General features: G+C 48.1%; 8 protein-coding genes across 8 annotated transcripts; 6 read left to right on the forward strand and 2 right to left on the reverse strand.

Annotated features, from left to right (window-relative positions):
* Positions 1 to 191: 191 nt before the first annotated feature.
* On the forward strand, positions 192 to 1,158 carry V8C40DRAFT_279240 (MBL fold metallo-hydrolase). The gene has a single exon (XM_083221192.1). It carries the CDS (start codon positions 206 to 208, stop codon positions 1,082 to 1,084), a length of 879 nt encoding a protein of 292 aa, XP_083079010.1. The 5' UTR covers positions 192 to 205; the 3' UTR covers positions 1,085 to 1,158.
* A 1,327-nt stretch (positions 1,159 to 2,485) lies between these two features.
* On the reverse strand, positions 2,486 to 4,372 carry V8C40DRAFT_229753 (pyridoxal phosphate-dependent decarboxylase family protein). Its single transcript, XM_083212550.1, has one exon. It carries the CDS (start codon positions 4,017 to 4,019, stop codon positions 2,520 to 2,522), a length of 1,500 nt encoding a protein of 499 aa, XP_083079011.1. The 5' UTR covers positions 4,020 to 4,372; the 3' UTR covers positions 2,486 to 2,519.
* Positions 4,373 to 4,596: 224 nt separating this feature from the next.
* V8C40DRAFT_279242 (copper amine oxidase) lies at positions 4,597 to 7,372 on the forward strand (the record flags this gene model as incomplete). The annotated part of the gene is made up of 4 exons (XM_083221193.1): positions 4,597 to 4,937; positions 4,984 to 5,554; positions 5,607 to 6,577; positions 6,629 to 7,372. The coding sequence occupies 4 exons, from the start codon at positions 4,597 to 4,599 to the stop codon at positions 6,753 to 6,755; spliced, it is 2,010 nt and encodes a 669-aa protein (XP_083079012.1). The 3' UTR covers positions 6,756 to 7,372.
* Positions 7,310 to 9,795, reverse strand: V8C40DRAFT_279244 (uncharacterized protein; the record flags this gene model as incomplete). The annotated part of the gene is made up of 4 exons (XM_083221194.1): positions 9,306 to 9,795; positions 8,323 to 9,207; positions 7,588 to 8,235; positions 7,310 to 7,375 (listed from the first exon to the last, which is right to left on the reverse strand). The coding sequence occupies exons 1-4, from the start codon at positions 9,519 to 9,521 to the stop codon at positions 7,310 to 7,312; spliced, it is 1,815 nt and encodes a 604-aa protein (XP_083079013.1). The 5' UTR covers positions 9,522 to 9,795.
* Positions 9,796 to 10,200: 405 nt separating this feature from the next.
* V8C40DRAFT_279246 (P-loop containing nucleoside triphosphate hydrolase protein) lies at positions 10,201 to 12,442 on the forward strand (the record flags this gene model as incomplete). The annotated part of the gene is made up of 3 exons (XM_083221195.1): positions 10,201 to 10,806; positions 10,899 to 11,157; positions 11,234 to 12,442. The coding sequence occupies exons 1-3, from the start codon at positions 10,379 to 10,381 to the stop codon at positions 12,440 to 12,442; spliced, it is 1,896 nt and encodes a 631-aa protein (XP_083079014.1). The 5' UTR covers positions 10,201 to 10,378.
* A 2,665-nt stretch (positions 12,443 to 15,107) lies between these two features.
* On the forward strand, positions 15,108 to 17,657 carry V8C40DRAFT_8265 (HET domain-containing protein). The gene is made up of 2 exons (XM_083223485.1): positions 15,108 to 15,924; positions 15,997 to 17,657. The coding sequence occupies exons 1-2, from the start codon at positions 15,160 to 15,162 to the stop codon at positions 17,314 to 17,316; spliced, it is 2,085 nt and encodes a 694-aa protein (XP_083079015.1). The 5' UTR covers positions 15,108 to 15,159; the 3' UTR covers positions 17,317 to 17,657.
* Positions 17,658 to 18,134: 477 nt separating this feature from the next.
* On the forward strand, positions 18,135 to 19,805 carry V8C40DRAFT_272057 (Zn(II)2Cys6 transcription factor; the record flags this gene model as incomplete). The annotated part of the gene is made up of 4 exons (XM_083220313.1): positions 18,135 to 18,194; positions 18,273 to 18,764; positions 18,817 to 18,960; positions 19,014 to 19,805. 4 exons carry the CDS (start codon positions 18,135 to 18,137, stop codon positions 19,803 to 19,805), a joined length of 1,488 nt encoding a protein of 495 aa, XP_083079016.1.
* A 675-nt stretch (positions 19,806 to 20,480) lies between these two features.
* V8C40DRAFT_260365 (alpha/beta-hydrolase) lies at positions 20,481 to 22,354 on the forward strand (the record flags this gene model as incomplete). Its single annotated transcript, XM_083219129.1, has 4 exons — positions 20,481 to 20,791; positions 20,856 to 21,144; positions 21,215 to 21,406; positions 21,479 to 22,354. 4 exons carry the CDS (start codon positions 20,481 to 20,483, stop codon positions 22,352 to 22,354), a joined length of 1,668 nt encoding a protein of 555 aa, XP_083079017.1.
* Positions 22,355 to 22,422: the final 68 nt, after the last annotated feature.

Genomic DNA, 22,422 nt, shown 5'->3' on the forward strand with positions numbered 1-22,422 from the left:
ATCGGAGGCGGAGAGCGATGGTCCGCCCGCCTAGAAGACTACATGTACTCACGCCAACCCACCCGCTCTTCATCCAACTGTGAGAATGTTTCGCTTGAGATGAAACTAAAGAACAAATATACAGGAAGTCAGCGAGGATTTAAATGCCGAATAATAGCCATCGTTTTTACAGCGTTTCAACTGCGCTTCTCCTTCAATTGCCAACATGTCCATTACTTTGCCCACTGTAAAGGCAAAGGTCAACTTAAGGCTGCTCTCAGCCGGCCACTTGTTTCTCCCCATGAATCTATTCGTCGAGGGAGCAGACTTGGCAGTCCACAAGGTCCCAACCATGTCATGGGCTATAGAACACCAAGAAACCGCAAGGACAGTCATTCTGGACCTTGGAGTCCGCAAAGACATCGAAAACTACACCCCTGCCATTCACCATCGCCTCCGCAACATTATCAAGGTGGACGTGGAACAAGATGTTTTTGACAGCTTGTCTCAGCGTGGTATCGGACTCGAGGACGTGGATACAGTCATCTTTTCGCACCTGCACTGGGACCACATCGGCAACCCCAGGCGGTTTGGACCGTTCACCCAGTTTGTTGTCGGGCCTGGAGCGGGTAATCTCCTTCGTGGGCCGAGGAGCTATCCGTCTGACCATACTTCGTGGTTTGACTCCAACTTGTTCCCGCCTGGGCAGATGATTGAGTTGGCGGCTGCCAACGACTCAAGCTTTTGGTCGCCGCTCGGGCCGTTCCCAGAGACTCACGACTTTTTCGATGATGGATCACTGTATATAGTCAATGCGCCAGGGCATTGCCCCGGCCATATAAATCTGCTTGCTCACATTGGTGATGAGCGTTGGGTGCTTCTAGCAGGGGATAGCAGCCACGATTTGGGAATCGTACATGGGACTAAGAAAATGGCCATCTATAGGGACGAAGCCACTGGTCTTCCGAAATGCGCACATCAGGACAGAGTTGCTGCTGAGAAGCATCTGGAACGAATTCGAGAGCTGTTGAAGATGTCGACTGTAGAGGTGTTTTTGGCTCATGACGACTCGTGCTTTGAGCAGTTGTATCAACGGTTCAGTTAGCTCGAGAACAATTGTAAGAATCATGAGGAGATTCAACAAATGTAGTTGTGCTGATTCATCGCGAAAAAACAATAGTGATGTTATACGCTATTACATGCCGTGAGCAGCCAGCTATATAGAGGAAAAAAAAAAGCTTAACTACCATAAGATAATTTTCAATAAAACATTTACTGCTGTTTTTTATACCAAGTATCATTCTATCCCGGAACTAGATTTTGCTATAACTTTATATGCCTGTGAGGTTATAAATAAAAGCTAAAACCACAAGAACAGGCTATTTAATATCTGCAATTAACTCGCGACATATTGACAGCCTTACTACCTATTCATACAGCGTAAAATAACGTAGGCAAGATCACCAGCAAAGGTGTTAAGTACATATATCTTGATATCAATTTTCGCAGCTGTTGCATTGTCAAGATTGTTTATATTGGGCAGCAGTTTTGGGTTTCCACCAGTCCTCAAAGCAACTAGTCTATTACAGCAACCTGATTTGCGCCCGATTCAATAGCGGAGAAAGTAGTGCAGAAACCAGCGTTTCCGCCATCAATGAGGAGGGCGTTTAGTGAATTCAGTAACTGAGCCATGGCGAGGCGGTACTGTGTTAAAACGTCCCCCCAGATCTGAGGATGCAGGTTTGAGAGGGTGCATTTCTTTGGGCTGATGATGTAATCAAGTATGAAGCACAAGGTGCATCATGCCACTAGTAGACTCGTGACAAAGTCAGACAAAACCCATCTCCGACTTTGAATCGCCGTCGGAAGTTGGCTCTCCGCTGGAGGGCCAACATCCGCTGGCTACGGCCAGGTCTACATTAGTAGCATAGCTTTGTTGAGTCGAAGGTCCGCAGCAGAGAATGATGACTACATTATTTGTTCCTTCTGACTTGTATAGAAAACAAACTTGTATTTCTAATACAGTAGGGTTTGGTTTGCTCGTGAATTGCACCCATTTCCGCTAGCTGTGGTCTGTTGTTTCAAGAGAGGATGCTGACCGTAGACATCAATGAAGCGCCGATTAATGCTGCCACTGTGGGGGCATTATGCATTTACCGCTAAACTTGCTAATATTTGCTTAATGATTGAACTGCTGATAGACATTACATGGGTCATTACTGTGTAGCTCATGCCTCGATATCTTAAAGAACAAGACAGGGAAGCACCCGGGCCCACTGACCTAGAAAATACAAGTTAACATTACCCTGCTTAATCCGAAGTCGAATGAATTATGAAGACGTTGAAGCTGCGATTTATAGATGGTGGATTGAGATTCTCGACCCTGCGGCGTAACGTGCGTTTGAGAGGCCGTTAAACCACTTGCAATGCCGGCGTGAATACGTGGATAGAATGAAGAAGGGATCAGAAAATAAAATCACGAATTCCGCTATTAATGTCATATTTTGATGCATCAGCCGGTACCATACAAAAATGGAAGTCTAATGGAGATTCAGCCCATTTACAACTCGAATCTCTGGCAAAAGTTTGCGTGCAATCTTATCCAAGTCATCAATCACCTTCTTCATCATGGCCTCATCCGTCAGAGGATTCAGCAAGCAAATTCGCAGCACAATCCTCCCACGCAACTTTGTCGTAAGGATTCCCGCAATGTTGTCCGCTATGACTTTCTGCGAGATGGCCACATTCAGCGCATCTAGCTCCTTTTCGGACTTGCCTGGTGGTGCATAGCGAAATGTCACGGCCGCCAGGCTCGCAGGACTGGTGATTTGCCAATCGGGTTGCAGTCTGATCTGCTTCTCGGCGTACTCGGCCATGTTGATCCCATGGTCAATTGCCCTGCCGAACATATCCACTCCAAGGACACGAAGCGTGAACCAAAGCTTCATCGCCCGAGCAGGTCTCGTCAGCTCGAGGCCGAGGTTCCAAAAATTGGGAACGTCATCGACCTCCTCCGCATCGCGGATGTATTCAGCTTCGGTCGCAAAGCTGTCTATAAGGTGCTGCTTGTCGCGCACCAGCAGAATCCCGCAGGCATATGTCTGAAACAGCCACTTGTGCGCATCCCACGAGATACTGTCCACGCCACCTAGACCGGCCAACAAGTTTGGTCTCTCCTTGGATAGCAACACCGAAGCGCCGTAGGCACCATCAACGTGGACCCAGAGCTTTTCACGCCCGCATATTTCTACAATTTCATGTAGTGGGTCGACGCTGCCAGTGTTGGTTGTACCCGCACTCGCGATAACAACGAAGGGATACCGTCCGGCATTTCGATCTCGTTGAATTTGGTCGTCCAGTTCGCGCACCTTCATGCGAAACCTATCATCTGTGGGGATTATCTGGATCTGCGTTGCGTCGAAGCCGAGAATGCGCAAGCCTTTTGCGACAGACGAGTGTGTCTGATCAGAGATGTAGGCAACGCCGTTTAGTCGCTGGTCTCGGGGTAGATGTTTGTCGCGCGCGAGAACCATGGCTGTGAAATTGGCCATGGAGCCTCCGGACACGGTTAATCCACCAGCAGTGGACGGTAAACCAGCCTTGGAGGCCATCCACTGAATCAGGCCCTGCTCGATGCAACTCGGCCCAGAGCTCTGAAGCCGGGAACCGGCAAACGAGTTGAAGGCTGACGAGACCGTCTCGCCAATCCAAGAGTATGGTGAGACTGCAGCAGGAATGAAGCTGTAGAAGCGAGGGTGGTTCATACGGATGCGGTAGTCAAAGATGTCGCGCGCTTCCTTGAGGACATGGTCGACGGAATGCGCCGCCCCGGGCCGAGCATACTCGCCCATCAGCGACGCATGCTGTGAGTCTGTGAGCTTGAGAATAGGTTGTTCATCAAGAGAATTTTTCCGGCTCTCAAAGTTGCTTGCTAGATCTTGGATCAAGGGCATCACCGATGATACGTCCAACTCCCACGCTGAGCGAAGGTCGTCATCGCGGGTCGCTGTGGTAGCGGCGAGGGATGCTTCAGGAGCCATTTGATTTTTGCGTAACGCGAATACAGGTGAAAATGTTGCCAAATATCCTATGTGAAAGATGTCTAGATAAGTTGCATTACAATGTGTATCTCTGTGGATCGTGTACGTAACCGATATAAATGATATGATGTGTCAATCAACAAATGCGAGCGAGTGTCTGTTTGCGCATGTTACAGGAGTCATGGAGCCACGCCTTTCCGGTCTACATCTAATCCCCATCAGATCCGATCCTTGGTTTACTGCCGTCCTGGCGGGCTCCACACCTCCGACCCCCGGGTGCTAGCCCCGATGACTGGCCGTCGGAGATTCTTCCCCCGTGAGAGCGCAGAGGCGTCCAAGGAGAAGGAGAAGAGTGGTTGCGGCGGTTGAGATGCGGAGGCGGGACGGGACGGTTACATGTAACTAGCATTCGGGGGTGGCATGCTTCGAGGGCTTGCGACCTCGGCTCGAATTTGTTCATCGAGTGTACTGACTGTAATAAAAACCGTGATTTGTACGCAATAACACACCATTGTTGTTCTCGAACCAATCTCGCGTCTGTCTTGGTTTTTCACAATCCCCGTCTCCACCCTGCATCATGCCGCATCCTTTGTCTCCCCTGTCGGCGCAAGAGACAGACATTGCCCGAAATGTCGTCCTGGCTGCTCACCCCGATCGCGCCATCAGCTTTCGCGAAATCTTCCTCAAGGAGCCTCCAAAAGCCTTGATGAAGGCATATCTTGCCCTGGAGCACACGGCCACACTAACCGCCAACTCTCTCCGTCCGCCACGTCTAGCATTGTGTCAGTATGATGTTATTGGGGTCAACAAGATTCCCGAGTTTCACGAGACAATCGTCGACGTGGACCTCCGCAAGCAAATTCAACATGAGGTAGTTCCTGGGCAATACCACGCGAGTCTTACACTGCAAGCCACCTCGTCTGTCTTAACCCCTTCTCGACCGTAGGCTTACCACCAGTGGCAGGAGCGAATTCGACGTCCTAGTAGATAACTGTCTAGCTTCGCCTCTTTTCCAACAGGCTCTGTCAGAAGTCGCCATCCCAGAAGGCTTCGATGTTGTCGTCGAGCCCTGGCCATATGGAGCGCCAGATACCGTTGACAACAAGCGCGTGCTCATTGGCCTCTGTTTCGCCATGGACAAGAGACTAGGAAACCCGGATGCCAACTTTTACTCGTACCCACTGCCCTTAATTCCCGTTATGGACTGGCAAATCCAGCAAGTCATTCGGGTTGAACATCTCGCGACAGGTGGCAAAGGGGATGGACTATACGAGCAGACAGTCTCAAAGGACGTCATTGGCCATTGCAAGGCTTCCGAGTATATCCCCGAGCTGCTTCCCAAGATTCGAAAAGATCTCAAGCCGTTGAACGTTGTGCAGCCCGAAGGCCCATCCTTTACTGTGACTGACGATTCGCTTATCGAGTGGCAAAAGTGGCGGTTCCGTGTCGCCTTCAACCCTCGCGAGGGTGCGACAATCCACGATGTTCGGTACGACGGCCGCAGCGTCATGTACCGCCTGAGCGTGAGCGAAATGGTACGTTTAGACGCACATCCTGTCAAATGAGCCGTCAAACTGACCAATGCAGACTGTCCCCTACGCCGACCCCAGACCACCATTCCACCGCAAGCAAGCGTTCGACTTTGGCGACGCCGGCGCCGGCAACATGGTCAACAATCTCTCCCTAGGGTGCGACTGTCTAGGAGTCATCAAGTATCTCGATGCCGTAGTGACCGGATCCGATGGCCGACCCAAGAAACTGGCCCACGCAGTATGCATCCACGAGCAAGACAACGGCATCGGCTGGAAGCACTCCAACTGGCGAACGGGACGAGCAGTAGTGACGCGCCATCGCGAATTAGTAGTGCAGTTCATCATCACGCTCGCCAACTACGAGTATATTTTCGCGTACAAATTTGATCTGTCAGGAGGCATCACTGTCGAAGCACGCGCAACGGGTATCTTGAACGTTGTCAATATTGACGCCGGCAAAGTTAGCGACTATGGAACCGTCGTCAGCAATGGTGTTCTCGCTCAGAACCACCAGCATATTTTCTGTGTCCGCATTGATCCAGCCATTGATGGTTACGACAATACGGTTATTGTAGAAGAGTCTCACAGCGTTGCCATGAACGAGGCCACCAATCCCAACGGCAACCTGTACCGCATCTCCAAGGAACTTGTGCAGCGGGCGTGCTGGCTCGACGCTGCGCCGCAACACAATCGCACAATCAAAATGGTCAACATGCATAAGATAAACCCCATCAGTCAGAACCCCGTAGGGTACAAGTTCCTGCCTCAGCCGACACAGCTATTGTTGGCCGACCTTGAGTCGGTACAGGCACGTCGAGCGCGATTCGCTCAGCACCACGTGTGGGTGACCGGTTACCGTGACGGCGAGCTCTACGCCGGCGGTCGCTACACGCTACAGAGCCAGGCCGAGATTGGCGGAGTGTCAGATGCGGTCAAACGTGGCGATGCGGTAGGAGACACCGATGTGGTCGTTTGGAACTCATTTGGCATCACGCACAACCCACGTGTGGAAGATTGGCCCGTTATGTGAGTGCCCTATTTCGCGGACTTGAAATGGATGGACACTGACGATATTAGGCCCGTGGAAACATTCCAGCTTAACATTCGCCCGGCCGACTTCTTCACTGAAAACCCCTCGATTGACGTGCCTTCGAATAAGAATTCCGCCTCGCAGCTAGTGTCTGAGTGTCATAGTAAATGTTAGAAAAGGTTGGACAAGATTGATAAATTAACATAGTTTTATATATGAGTGGCAAAGCTTCCTTTCTATATTTACAAACACTGATTCTTTTAGAGTCTTTCCCCAAGGGCCATCTATGGATTTTATTCCAGCACGTGGGAACTTAGGCAGCTTCCCTCCTGGTTGTGAAAAGATACAGACACGCGTATCCGAGTGAAATAGGATGATCAGTTGTGGTGTTTGTGTCCCGTCAAGCTCTACTCTCGAGTTTGATATCTTCCATTTTTTGCATTCTACTGTAACACTCCAAATTTGGAGTCACATGGATGATTCTGTTGTTAGTGGTCAACCAACCGCGGCGCTGAGACGCTCGCCATTGAACGTTTAGTCCTTTGCCCATAATTAAAACGGAGCGGACGCTGCCACCGTTTTCATATATACCTACCCATAAACGCGGTGCACACATTCTCAGGAGTTCCAACGTTAGTGATGTTCTCATAACCCACGCTTTTAGAGTATATCGTAGGATTACAGGTATCCCATGAGAAGTCCTTTTAGGGTGGCTTACGGTCTTCCCGTCACTCCTGCCCTGATGGCTCTTCGGGAGAGACGGTTTTCCGTGGTACATCTCCGATGTACTTTTCCTTGGGTCAGGCTGTAACAGTTAGTTATTAATCTTTAGTAGGTATGAATTATAACGAACTTTTAAAGGATAGATATAATTTTAAATCTATATTGCAAAGATTCTTGTTTTTGTTGAATAAGTGTTTTACGTACTTTGGTTGTTTATTAGAAGATCTAAAAGATTGGATTCGGCGGATTCTGTTTTCTTTATTCGATAGATCGTCTTGGCTACGGCAGCGACCTGTGCTTGCGCTTCGGCAGCAGCAGGCCAAACCCTGGCGCGGAGTTTTAAAGCGCCCAAGTTCAAGCGAATGCTTTCTCGCGACGCAGAATCACGAGCATCTGGCGACAGCAGTGCCCAGTGGCTGAGGTGAACAATAGACGACAGTGTGAGGGCACATGTAAAGAAATGTGTGTGCGAGAGCAGTGACTTTTGTGTAATCATGGCACTGATGGCGGTGGCCGATGAAACGGTCTCTATCGTGTAATAATCGACGTAGTCGTTGCCTAAGGTGGTTTGGACCGGCGCGCAGGTATCGATTGCCTGGGCTGGTTTGACATCGAATCGACAATATGGCTGGTATAGGAGTATGAGGATGGCATATGTTATCATATATGCCTGAAATATCATCTCGTCCGGCTCACCGTCTTGCTGTAACATGTGGCGTTTGAAGTGAGGTAGATGCAACCTCCAACTCGTAAGAAGCAATTCCAGTTCTTTGACATTGGGGTCTTCAGGGTTACATATAGGTGGTAATCGCAAGAATTTACCGAGATTTTGACCACATATGATTAGTTGAGCAAAAGACGAGAATTGGTGTTCGTCTTCGTGGAAGTTTCTATCCTGGAGATCCGGGAGAGACAGCGGCTTTGGAATTTCCTAGCGCTAGCAGTTAGAATGACTACAATCAATTTGGAGACCAGCTGAGTAGAACGAATAATGAGGGTAACCATTTGTTTCACCCACCCCCGAGAGATATTGATGTTCCTCACAAGGAAGCAACACATCAGCCGAGACATCGAATAGTGCAAAGCTGGATTCGCGATGTATGCCTGCAATCATGCCATCCATAATGTAGAGGTACCACCATGTTCGTCGCCAAGACTCTTCAAGGACAGGAGAGTCTCGCCCGTGAAGGGCTGCGAAGTTGCGTTTGTTTAAACCAATTTCTAGTGCAAGCAACTCCACATCACTCAATATTCTGAGGCTTTCGCGCCGCTGACAACTGCCGTCTAGAGCCACCAATAGCAGCATCATGGCCTGAACAAGAAAACCATTACGCGGCGCCTGGTCATCATATATAGAGGAATGTGCGGCGTTGTACAAATCGGTTTGGACCGTGGCGTTGATGTACAGAGAGCCCACCCACCTCATGGCCGCAACCAGGATATGCAAGCTCTTCGCGTCGTCAATTTGAGAGAGATGGTAGCGTGGAAGGACAAACGGGTTGGATGCAAATGCATGGTAATAAAATGAAGTCAAGGGTCGGTCCGAATCATTCATAATTGTCAACCGCGGCGACGAAGTCTGGTTGTAAAGCGTACTCGTAGCGTATGCGGATAGCCTTTTCAGCCGGGAACCGGCCGACAATGAATGTGATTCGGCTCTGTTATCAGAGGCTTGATTGTGGTTTGGTGCATTGCCGCGAGCTGCATCAACTGAAGGTTCTGGCGACGGAGGCTGATACTGCAGCCGTGATGTGCCAACCAGTGGCAACCTTTCCTTGCCTTTAATCGTGGCTCGTCGAAGACGGTTGTATCCTCGCTGCGATGGAATGAAAACGCATTCTACTTGAGAAGTGATGCATCGAGCACACGGATTCGATCCACTACATTTCAGGTGTTTGCGTCGCTATATTTTATTTTTATGGTTTAGTACATGTATAGAGCTGCTCGAGCAGAGCGGATTTGCCATAAAAAAAAGCATAGGGATCTCGCTGAAGCACCTACACATGCCAGACAGGTCTTTACAGGCAGCGACCTGGAAGCATCTTTCTGTGTCTCCGTGTATGGGGTGACAGGTACTTGATTGTCTTCGATGTTATCTGCTGGTGTAATGTCGGGGTCAATCGATTGGTCGACGACTGGAGACGTGGCCCAAGAGAATGTTGGGCTTAGATGCGACACTTCTGGGTAATCATCCAGGATAGAGAGAAAGTTTTCCATTTCGCAAGCTCGCCTGACAAGTTTGATATTTTTCTTGGTCTTCTTTTTACGTTTCAATTTCACTCTTGAAAACCAAAGAATCACCCCCCACACTTCTTTTTCTTTGTTGCCCGTGGCGAACAGTGGCGAGGAGAGGACGGAGGCTATTGATTTGAGGAAGAATATGCTCGTTTACATCGTTTACAGTTTGGTTGTAGATGTCTCGATTTCCAAGCTGCTCCAATGTGATAAGAGTAGGGAACGGAAGAGCCACGGCACTGATCGAGAATATTCCACTTGCTAAGGGCCTAGGACAAGGAGAACCTTGGTGGCGAAAGTCCGACGACTGGGTCGCCGACCTTGGAACTACTAGAATTCAACACACGCGCCATGGTCGGCGACTAGCGCTACAGCTGGAATCCACCAGCGATACTCCGTAGCGTGTCGATGTCGCCGAGCCAAAAAGGATTGCCGACGAGCCTTCAAGTTCCCATAGTGTCGCCGACATCGTAGTTGGAACTCTCTTTTTTTTTTAAACAAAATTTCATTCTTAAGTAAGTGCCGTATTACACGTGTAATGTCCGCGGTTGATTGTCCGATAAAATTTCATTTTTAAGCAAGTGCTGTATTACACTTGTAATGTCCGCGATTGATTGTCCGATGTGCATCACAAACTGTAATAAGCTCTCCCAGGGTGACTGTAGCCTTTGATTACCTGCAACATAATATAAATACATGTAGCAAATCCTCTCTATATACCGGATACGCCATAACGCTTGCTAGGACACATTCTGAGAACTCATCGTCACACCACGCATTTTTTCAGCTGCCCTCCGCCCCCTTTTTTGTTCGAATCATCATCTTTTACGCGAGCCATTATGCATCCCAATGATAGCCAAAACAATGGGGCCGCAGATCTGGAAATGAACCGCATTCAAAGTGCTGTGTTAGCCAATGACATTGTCTCTTCGTTAGCATGGCACAACCTCAGCGTCGTTGTCAAAGACCACCAGACAGGCCGTCAGTTGTCCATCTTAGATAAGGTGTGCGGAGTAATCAAAGCCGGAGAGGTGCTTGCTATCATGGGACCCAGTGGCTCCGGAAAGACGACTCTACTCAACGCTCTAGCGCATCGGGTGGCTGCTGCTGGAGCCACAACTCATGGGGACATTTTGGTGAATGGTTCCAAGGCGTCCCTGCAAACTATTCGAGACTTGTCTAGTTACGTAGAGCAAGAAGATGCTCTGATTGGTAGCTTGACGGTTCGGGAAACAATGATGTTCGCGGCTCGCCTCTCACTTCCAGCGTGCGTCAACACCTCATGTGCTTGCACACTCGTGCGAGCCGACTGCCAGTGCTTGTATTTTGTCCACGGTCGACGCTAACATACATCTGCAGAACCGTGACTAAACGAGAAGCATTTCAGCGCGTTGACGATCTGATCGCGAGCTTTGGTTTGCAATCCCAGGCACACACAATTGTTGGCACGACTATGAAGAAGGGTCTGAGTGGAGGCCAAAAGAAACGGCTAGGAGTCGCAAGTCGCTTGGTAACAAATCCCAAGATTCTCTTTCTCGACGAGCCAACGAGTGGGTTGGACTCCGCTCTTAGTCTTGAGGTTTGCACTTATATTAAGGATATTGGCCGCAGGCACAATGTAAGTCATTTCCAATAACCCTAGTTCACGTAAATTTCGCAATCGTTGCCAATCAAGCTCTAATTTTGTCTTTTAGCTAGTAATTGTGGCATCGATTCACCAGCCGTCGTCGGCAACATTTTTGCAATTCGATTCCCTCTGCCTTCTATCTGGAGGACGTACCTGTTACTTTGGTCCGATCTCTGCCGCAACTGCATACTTTACCAGCATCGGACACTCAATCCCTGCGGAGACAAACCCGGCCGAGTACTTCCTAGACTTGATTAATACAGACCTGGATAAAGACGGAGAGATTCGCCGTCGAACTGATCACATCTGTCAGTCTTGGGCTGCATCTGAGAATCAGAAGAGCCTTGAACTCGTCGTACAGAAATCTCAAGAAGCCGCTTCAAAAGACATATTGCATTACTCTGTCGAACGGTCCAGTCCATGGAATGTTCCGATTGTGCTGCTTCATAGGTCATGGATAAAGTCATACCGCGATATTATGGCATATGGTATCCGTATCGTCATGTATCTTGGTCTTGCTATCCTTATGGGCACCGTTTTTCTCCAATTTAACGAAGAGCAAAAATATGTGCAGCCTTATATTAACGCTATCTTTTTCGGTAGCGCTTTTATGTCCTTTATGGCCGTTGCTTATGTGCCAGCTTTTCTGGAAGACTTTAATACCTTTAAGCAGGAACGAGCCAACGGCTTAGTTGGGCCTTTGGCATTTTTAATGTCTAACTTTATTATTGGTCTCCCATTTCTTTTTATTATTACAATCATCTTTTCGGTTGTTGCATATTGGCTTATTGGATTCCGCTCTGATGCATCGACTTTTTTTATGTGGGTGTTATGGCTCTTCCTGGATCTGGTGGCTGCAGAGTCTCTTGTTGTTCTTGTTTCCTCTGTCTTTAATATCTTTGTTGTTGCTCTGGCTATTACCGCCTTTGCCAACGGCCTTTGGATGTGTGTTGATGGGTTTTTGGTGCCGATGAATATTCTAAACCCTTTTTGGAAGTACGCCTTTCATTATATTGACTACCAGGCCTATGTTTTCCAAGGAATGATGGTCAATGAGTTCCAATATCGGCAATACGACTGCGCCGAGCCTTCGCCGGGCCAGTACCAGTGCGCATATTCGAGCGATCTGAACTCCGAGGGAGAATTCCGAGGCACCGATGTTCTCCAGCTGTTTAGCATTAGTACCGGACTTCAAGGAACTTGGATTGGTATTATAATCGGCATAATTGTTGGCTACCGAATCCTAGCTTATTTAGCTTTATTACTACGTAAGTAAAAGGTATATTATATTGTTCAACAGCGCTCCTAGCACAGCAGCGTCGTCATCACAGCCGCTTCCTTTCCTGCCAACTCAACCCAATGAAGGGCAGAGTCTGTTCCTCAAGCTCGCAACGTGCGCAACGACGCTCAAGTAGCAACCGTGACACAGCTGTACTTCGTTGTGTCGCAGCAAATCTAGGTGCTTTGGTGATGACCACTGTTTTGTGATGTTCGAAATCAGTAGTTCGACTAGGACGAAGCCATCCTACTCCTCATATCCATTCCATAACCCGGGAACTAGGTATCGGCGATGTAAACAAGAAAGTGCCACTGGAGCTGTCAATTTCCGGGCGCCGCGGCCTATTCCGGAGAGCTTATTCACTAGCTAAAGAGGCAAATGTTCACGTCTATGACACCGTTCAGCACTATCTGCGAGACGGCGTAATCATACGCCGCTCAATGCTAGGTCTGATCGCTGATCGTGATATCCGATTGTGTCAGCATGAGATTTTCGCCGCAGGTTGAAGCAGACTTTATAGGAAGTAAGACATAAGCACACTGCAATGGACTGAAGCTTATGCCAATTGACCGCAGTCTATGTCAGTGTCCTCAGTAAAGAGCAACGCTACACTGAGAAAGAGTATCTTCATCTCTTATAATGAGAGATGCCATAAGTCATTTAGCCTTCAATTAATAGAGACAGTAGTCATAAAGCATCGTAGTCTGCGTTTGCCGATGCGCCATATAATAAACCATTGCTTAAAGACAAAGAGATAGTCAGCTTCATGTGACACACGCCCGTTGACGATTACATTAGGCTTTGGAATATAGGAGAAGGTGTCTATTTTAAGATTTAACCCCAAAACGGGTCGCTAATCAATATCGCGATCTTAATAGAACTCTAACGCCATCAGAGACTCATCTGACACGGATTCAGACAAACAAATCTTGTGTCTGTGTATATATAAGACCTACTCATTCGTCCCATCTTAATATGTTTTACCATGCGGTGGAGAGTCGCTTACTATATGTAAACATGCGAACCATTACTGCCTTGGTCGGCACGGTTCTTGTTGCCTGCGCAACAGGTGCCTCGCCTCCTGTCAACCGTCATGAAGCACCCAAGCTGCCAGCATTTGTCCTTGAATATGGTAAGCCTGGCACTCTGCTTGCTCTTCTTTTCCTGTGCAACCTACAATCACTTTGTTCATAAACTCTTCACAAAACTAACGTCTTATAGCTCCAATTGTCGCACTCGATGAAGGCGAAGTCCTATTCCCCGCCGACATTGGCAAGCAGTTACTCAACACGATTCCTAAAGTCAACTTCACCAAAGTTAAGGGAGAGCCACACTCACTGACGCTTAACAACTTGAACGAACTCAACAAGCTTGGAAATACTTCCGTCTTTCTCACCGCCAAAGACGATATTACAGATATCGCACGGGAGCCGTCTTGGGTACACGGAGTCAAACCGAATAGTCGAGGCGAAACAGTAGGCGCTGTCTCTTGTGCCATCGTTCTTCGCACGCATCCAGACAACTCCTCAATAGTAGATGCTTTTTACTTCTACTTTTATGCTTTCAACAATGGCGGGCACGTTGCGGGCATTCCTGAAGACTTCCACGTTGGTGACTGGGAGCATTCCATGGTCAGATTCCAGAATGGTGTCCCGACTGAGATATTCTTGTCCCAGCACAGCGATAGCGGTGAAGCTTTCTCATATGGAGCGCTTCAGAAAATCGGGAAGAGAGCGCTCATATTCGCGGCGTTTGGTGGCCACGCAAACTATGCTACCAAGGGATCTCATAATATCCCGTTTACTCTTCCACCGCTGCCTACGTTAAACCTGAGTTCCGTGTCAATACCAGGCATCCCTTCCAGTGTCCTCGAGCATTTAAATCTATCTGCAATTCTAGAGGCCGTGATTCCAGCCAACTTCCTACAAGACAAAACCTCGATGGGTACACTATGGGACCCAGTTGCTAATGCCTTCGCCTATAACTACACCTTTGACTTCCATCCCCACCGTTCTGCGGAAAAAAACAACAAGTTCACTCCGCTGGCGACCAAGAGCCAACCCAACCCCCCGACTAGCTGGCTGACTTACTTTGGGCAGTGGGGAGACGAGCAATATCCGTTAACAGATGTTCGACAATTCGCGATTCTCAACATTCCTGCATTGGCGTACATCATGAGCGGGCCTAATGGACCTGTTTTCAAACATCTTGTGAGATCAACAGTATGTCCACCACCTATGGTCAATTGCACCATCAAAACTTCATTGAAGGAAGCCAATTAGCGTGAAGGGATCAAGTTCCATTCTTGGTCATCATCAGTCTACAACTTTTTGAAAGCGATGTATGGAACCGCATGTAGTCATAGTAGGTAACAAATGATTTATCCCTGTACTCTTTCAAAATATCGCATCTTAGAAAAAGGGGGTAAGGCTAAAGAGTCGCATACTTAATATCACCTACACGACAACAACATATCATTATCCAACCTGGCTAAAAAAGTCAAGATCTCGTCTTGTCCAAATAAAATTTTGGCAAGAAATTAACCTTTCGTGATCACTATATTCGGCACACTCCCAAACCGCGTAGTGCATCCTTCAAAAATCCTGCATATACCCCACCATCTTGCTGTGCAAGCAAAATGAGCATTGTCTTCCCGGTTCAACACACACGTGAACCCCGCCCTTCTTCATGCGCTATTATATGAACCTGGAGCAATGAATCCGCAAGAGAGAATTAATATTCGATCAACTGCCGGGGCATCTACCATCTATAAAGATGTTACTCCACTCAGTTCACAGGACGAGGAAATACGCATGCTCCATCTTGAATGCGGCTCAGGCTCTTCCTTGCTTCAATGCACACTCCATAGAGTCTCTCTTCGGTCTGTCCCAGCCCCGAGTTATGAAGCACTAAGCTACACGTGGGGGGATGAGAATAACAGAAGGGAAATCGTCGTAAACGGGTATATCGTGGATGTTACCTTCAATCTCTATTCTGCCCTTTGCCGCTTTCGGCTGGAGGATGAAGCCCGTGTGTTATGGATTGATGCTCTTTGCATCAACCAAACTGACCTAGATGAGCGCTCTCAGCAGGTACAGCTAATGAGAAACGTTTATACCACATGCGACCAAACCGTTATATGGATTGGTGAGCCGCCAGAAGACATGTTACCTACTTGGGAAATGCATTGGACCGGAGATGAGCATGACGATGAGTCGATGGACTGGTTTTGGAAGGAGTTTTATTCCGACTCCAATCGCTCAAACATGGATGAGAATGATTCGACTTCAATTGACCAGATTTTTCATGCATTCGCCAATCTCAGGCTATTATCCAGTGGTCACCTCTCAGACCAACCGCTCTTCATAGACATGACAGGAGAGGAATTTTCCTATTACACGACATATTCGGATTATTGTCGTCTAGTAACTGATGCTCTTGCAACTTTCTATGACAGTCCTTGGTGGACTAGAATTTGGGTTAGTCCTCAGTATTGACGCGTTTTTGTTTCCTATCTGTTGGCTAGTACTGACTCATATGATACACTGTAGACTGTTCAAGAGATTATCCTTCCTCCCAAGGCCAAATTCGTCTTCGGACCTATATCAGTCGACATGTCTTGCCTACTCGAGGCATTCGCTGCCCTTGCTTGCCACATGTTCGAGCCCTGTTGTTCCGAATTGTTTTCTCGCTGTAACGTCAGAGTCAGGAAATGCTTCCGACAGCTGGGGAGTGTTCTTACCAATATCAAGAATATGAGAGCTAGTCATGGCGATGGTACTAACGTTGAACTTTGGGAAACCTTGACCACGTTTCGCGCCCGGCATGCCACAGATAACCGGGATAAAGTCCATGGTGTTTTAGGACTTGTTAACAAATGGTCAGGGCAACCCATTGTCCCTAATTACAGAGCCGCAACCGAAACCATCTATTGTCAGGCAGCCATCTCTACTGCTATTGGGACGCAATCTCTTTTCCCCCTACATTTCCCACTTCAAAAGCATGCTTGTCCCACTCTTCCCTCATGGTGTGTAGACTGGACTGCAGCTAGTGCGCTCGCTGATCAGCTCAACGTCTATCAATGGAGCCAGCAGCCGTTCAAAGTTTTTCCAACCCATGGCCCGGATCACTTCCATATAGTTCCTCGCTCAGATAACCGCATCCTGGAAGTCCGCGGGCGTCGCTGTGATAGAGTTGCATCGGTGGGCAAAATATGTCAGGGAAATAAGCCCAATGAGAAACGTAAGGCATATTGTGACTGGTTTCTCCTAACGGGGCTTCATCGCTACCCCTCTAGGGTGTATCGTTCGGAGAGCTCTTATTTTGAAGCCTTCTGGAAATGCCTCTGCTGGGACATGATACTCCATATGTCAGAAACTGCAGGAATAGCGATATCTGCAAGATCTAAAAGCACAGAGAGCTATGAAGCTTTCGTAGGCTATTGCCACAGTTCCCTCAAATCCATATTTCACCCGGAAGGCCTCTCTCAGGCAGACCGAGAGGCTGTGCTACAACTCGACAAGAGATTTCAAACGACAGAGGACACGGAATGGGGCCAGTACTCACAGTCAGATTTTCTGGTCGAACAGTGGATCAATGGCTTGACTCTAAATACAACCTTTTTTGTGACGAATTCAGGGTATTTGGGCCTCGGCCCCCCTGAGACTAAAATAGGAGATGAGGTATGGTGCCTATTTGGTGGCCAAATGCCCTTCATTCTCAGACCAGTGGCAACAACACAGGAAGTAATCTTGGGACAAGGAAAAAAGCAACTTCACCAAGTCTTTGGGACTTGCTATGTGCATGGGATTATGGATGGTGAAATCGCAAACGATGAGAGTATCCCAGCTGATATTGTATACTTGGCCTGAAAGAAGATGGTTGCTAATTGGTTACGGCTCATGTTACCTCTCATAAATGGGTAACCCACATCTACACAGTAATGGGGTACTGTTTTTTGTCGCTTAACCTGGATCAGTTCCTAGGACGTCCTTTGCAACAGCTGCCATCAGCTGAAGATCAGTACATCAAGGAGAATATGAACACCCGCCTGCAATCTCTCCATTTCTCATTACCTGATTTGTTGCTGATACAAATGTAGAAGTTTTTTTTTTTTGTTCTAGTCGGCCTTTTTAGTTCGGGGGCTGGCGCCCGGAATTGCATGGCGAGCGACGGTGAATTGCGAGGCTCAATCCGCTTAATCACAAACCCATAAACTACTTTCTTTTCTAGGTGAATTCCCACGCTTAAAACTCAAGACCCAAGCACCTGATGGTTATCAATCAATTATAATGCGAAATATAAAGATAACTAATTGTGTTTCTAGGCCAACACGGATAATTTCTTCTCCTGCGTGGATACATAGCGAATTGAATGCTCCACGGATTGAGTAATACTAGCATCTCCGTGTAAGCTGTAGCTTCGCACACAAAGATAGATTATGCGCACATTAATGTGGTTCTTATTAGCTTGTCTTACGCTCCTATTTTCTGTCCCCCACTTGCTCAGGAAGATGTTGTGCTTGGAGACTACTTCATAGCCTTCAGTACGCGTAGTTCATTTCCACTAGCATAACCTGATGTTTCACTACAGATCGGTGTCTCAGCACCAGAAATCTGCAACGTTGATCTTCGAATGTCAACTGAAGTATACAGGTTGAATTGTCTGAACGACTAATCAGCTCTCCAAGATGGTCAACACGGGAAAGCCTAGCATGGCTTGCGCCACGTGTAAATTGCGCAGAACTAGAGTATTTATTCATCCCAAGATGTTGGCTATGCCAATGAAAGCTTTGTTGCGCATCTGTATATTCTAACTTGGAAAGTAGTGTGACCAACAGCGGCCTGCGTGCTCTCAGTGCCGCAAATCTGGATGGGTTTGCCCAGGCTTCCCGTCCAAAGCGGACGTCATCTTTCGGCACCACACACCCGCCTCCCAGCAAGCAATCATTGGTCGTCGTGGCCAGCCAACAGGCAGAGTTATTGACTTATCGCCCGCAGTTACGGATAGGGCCACAGCCTTCTTCCTCCATCAATACGTATTTGATACCAAGACTAGCTCCGACACTGTCCCTCCAGCGGTTCATGAGCATCTGCCAGTCCTCCTTCAACGGGAAGCGCCCACCGGAGCGCTTAGTATCATCATTTCGGCGGTGGGCCTCGCTGCTTTGGCGAATTCTGGAACTTCAACACCGTGGAAACACGAGGCGTATCGCCTATACGGCAAGGCCCTCCAACGATTACAGACTGACCTCCAGGATTCAGCCGGCATGAAGTCGGATAGCACATTGGCGGCTGTAATGCTGATGGGTACCTTTGAGGTGAAAAACTTCTTCTGTCATAGTTAACTAACAGGACTGACTCTCCAACTAGATGATTGCAAATGGTGACCCGACTTCCATGGAGTCTTTCCGCTACCATATTGTCGCCGGAGCTCGATGTGTTGACATTCGGGGACCAAACCAATTCCGTAATGCAGTATCCGCCATACTGTTTATTCAATTACGTCGCCTCATTGTACGGGCTATGTTCGATTCATGAGTGGTTGTTCGAGTGCTAATCGGTAACAGATTATGACTTGTCACCAACTACAGGAGCCATTGCCCTATGCTCTCAAGACGTGGTCTCGATGGGCTCAGCCTACTCAAACGAGGGATGAGGCTTCTTTAAATCTCTTCGCTGAACTGAATGAGCACCTAGCGGCTGTCCGGGCTGAGATTAAACGAAAGAGCATCCGCAACCCTGCTGCCGTGGCCGCGATGCTAGATCCAGTCGATCGCCAGCTTGCAGAGTGGGAAGCGAGGCTCCCGGACTCGTGGAGATTTAAATCCTACCGAAACCTTGACTCAAAGGTCGATTCTTTCGAGAGTCACAAACTACAGTATGACGAATACCCGGGTCTCTGGGTTGCTTCCACTTGGAATAATTATCGGATGATCCGCATTCTGATTCATGAATCCAAAATGAATGCGATGATGAAACACGGCTCAGACAAAGACAGAAAGGATCTCCAACATTCTGCCAAAATACTCACAGAAATGACAAATGGCATTTGCTATAGTGTTGAATACATTCTAGGTGACCAGCCCAATGGACTCTATTCGAAGAGAGTCCACCAAGCTGAACAGTCCGAAATGCTATCAAAACCGGGCGGATACTTGTTGCTATGGCCACTGTTCCTAGCTGGATCTCTAAGTACTACTCCTAGGGACCAGAGAGGCTGGATTGCGCGTGTTTTGAGAGATATAGGTTTACGCATGGGTATGCAATTGGCTGTATCGATGGCGATGAAGTTAGAGCAGACAGCCATCTCGTTTTCAGATCGGCAGATGTGGCTTATTGGAGAATTTTTCCCTGTCTAAGCGACGGACTAGTATTTGTATTAGTATTTATTTAATTTTAATCGAGACATGATGCTAGAACCCCTTTGTGAACGCCCAAACCCCGGGGCAGTGGAATGTCCAAATAGTCCTTGTTACCGTAACCCACTTGACAAGGATCAAGATATTTGCAATTGCCTGGGTCGCAAAACCTACGATATTGGGAGTACGCCAACGATAGACTTGATCATCAATTTACTTTGTTCTTACAATGGATAGCTAGACTCCATTGTACTTGGACTGTGAGACTTGCACTACTAGGATAACTATCAACCTGCCTGACACTTCCAATATTATACACACACTAGAATGCAGCACTGGTGCTGACATGTAGATTATGCTATACCCTACTCGGCTAGCCTTGCGAGTTGACCAATCAGAGACTCTGCTGCCCTCCTCCAATGCCTATATTGGGGTGCATCTTTGTTGAGTGCCAGACATGTGGTAAGTGAAAGTTGCAGTCATTTTCAGCATAGTCTTTTGCTGATGACCGAAGTCCAATTGCGGCTCAAATTCCTCCTGAGCTTATAAATTGATATCAATGTAGATGCTCATCCTCTTCAATATTTAAATGCCTGGTTGCCCCCCTCAGTCTGTCTAAACACTCACTCTACATGCACTGAATCCTCATCTTTTCTTGGCCCATTTTCCGACAGGATGAAATCCCTCTCCCTCGCACTCGCTGTATTTCTGGCCACGGTGCCAAGCTATGCTTCTGAGTGCCCAACAGAGCCGTCGCAATCGACCCCAGTGGTGACGACCAAAGACGGAACTTTGCTGGGTGGAAAGTGTAGCACGACAGATGTGAACTTCTTCTTGTCTATTCCGTACGCAAATCCTCCAACAAGGTTCCATGCTCCTGCATCCTATACAGGAGTGTACCATGATCGAAACGCGACGACCCCCGCCCCAGCCTGTCCACAGTTTGGCACGACCTTCATCGAGACGGGCAAACAGTCCGAGGATTGGTACGAATCGCCACGATCTGTTCTGTGCCTGTGGTCCTTTTTCCTTCGCTGACGATATTCATAGCCTCTTCCTTGACATCTTTGTCCCGGCTCACAAACCCCATAAATCCAAGTTGCCCGTCAAAATCTGGATCTATGGTGGCAGTAATGAAGCAGGTGGCATTTCAAACGCAATGTATACAGGTTGCTATGCCGCCGAGAATGTAATTCAAGTCAATATCAACTATCGCCAGGGACCCCTGGGATTTTTGGCAGTCCAGAAAGCTGGAATAAATGGCAATTTCGGCATTCAAGATCAGTTGCTGGCATTGAAGTGGATCAAGGCAAACATTGAATCCTTTGGCGGTGATCCTGTAAGATTACCTTAATCCCATTTGCATTCTTTCTTCCAGTCACTAATGAGATGTTTTCGATGGACTCTAGGATAAAATGGTGCTCTTCGGACAATCAGCTGGCTCCTTCGACACTTTCACTATCGCCACCCTGAATGATGCGCCTGATCTCATTAGTGCTGCCATCATGCAGTCGGGAGGTGGCAGCGACTTCGCTTCAGTCGCCGAGGCTCAGCCCTGGAACGAGCTGTTCGTCACTACTCTAGGCTGCAAGCCATCAGATGTAAATAGTTTACTTTTACCGTTGCACACTTCTAATGATCTTTGTTCAACCTGAATCTGACCATACTTTTAGTTTTCCTGCATCGACTCTAAGAGCGTGGCCGAAATGCAGCAAGCCGTTCTGGCGATGCCTGCCGGCGTAGGACCATCAATTGGCAGCCCTATAGCCCATATCGGCCGTGGCTTCAGCTGGGGTCCTCTTGTAGATGGCAAAATAATCCCAAAGGCGCCTGCATCAGCCGGCGTCAAGGTTCCGTCTATCTTTGGCTCGACCTCTACAGAGGGCATGCTCTTCGTCTTGGCCACCTACGCGAAGAACTTGACAACCCAAACTCAGGCCACTTATGACGACTTCTTGAGTTACCAGTTCGGCCCCCTCGCATCGCGCGTCAATTCAACCTACCCGCTCTCTAAATTTCCACGAACCGCCTCCGCCCCCAACTCCGCTGATGCTGCCATAAGTGCCGTTTATACCGACTACGCTTACAAGTGTACAGCATATAGAGGCCTTCAGAAGGCAATTGCCAACAAAGTCCCTGTTTTCACATATTTCTTTGACCGCACCCCTTCCTGTACCTGGTTGACATCTGTTCCAAACACCCCCTTTGTCCATAGCTTTCTTGGTGCTACCCACACCGCTGAGCTTCCCTTTGTCTTTGGCGTGCTGGATGGACTGCCTGCTCCTGGAGGGAACTGCACCTCGACCTCGGCCGAGTTACAGCTAAGTAAAGAGATCATCTCTTCGTGGGACAGTATGGCTGCCACAGGCACTCCTGGATGCGATTGGCCACGCTACTTAGATCAGGGTAAGGACAAAGGTCTGGGAATGATGTATCTCGCGAATGAGACGGTTGTTGGCGAAGTGGACTACAGTATTTGCCCGTTCTGGAATGAGATAAGGGACGAACTGTTAGCTTTGCAGGCTCAGGGAAAAGTGAACCGGTCCTAAGCGAGAGAAGTTCAGAGGCGGTATAAGGGTGTATAAGTTTCATTCTAGATCCCGACATTATTCATATT

The sequence above is a fragment of the Trichoderma camerunense genome (assembly GCF_050948025.1).
Source record: "Trichoderma camerunense strain CBS 138272 chromosome Unknown V8C40scaffold_1, whole genome shotgun sequence".
Lineage (NCBI taxonomy): Eukaryota > Fungi > Ascomycota > Sordariomycetes > Hypocreales > Hypocreaceae > Trichoderma > Trichoderma camerunense.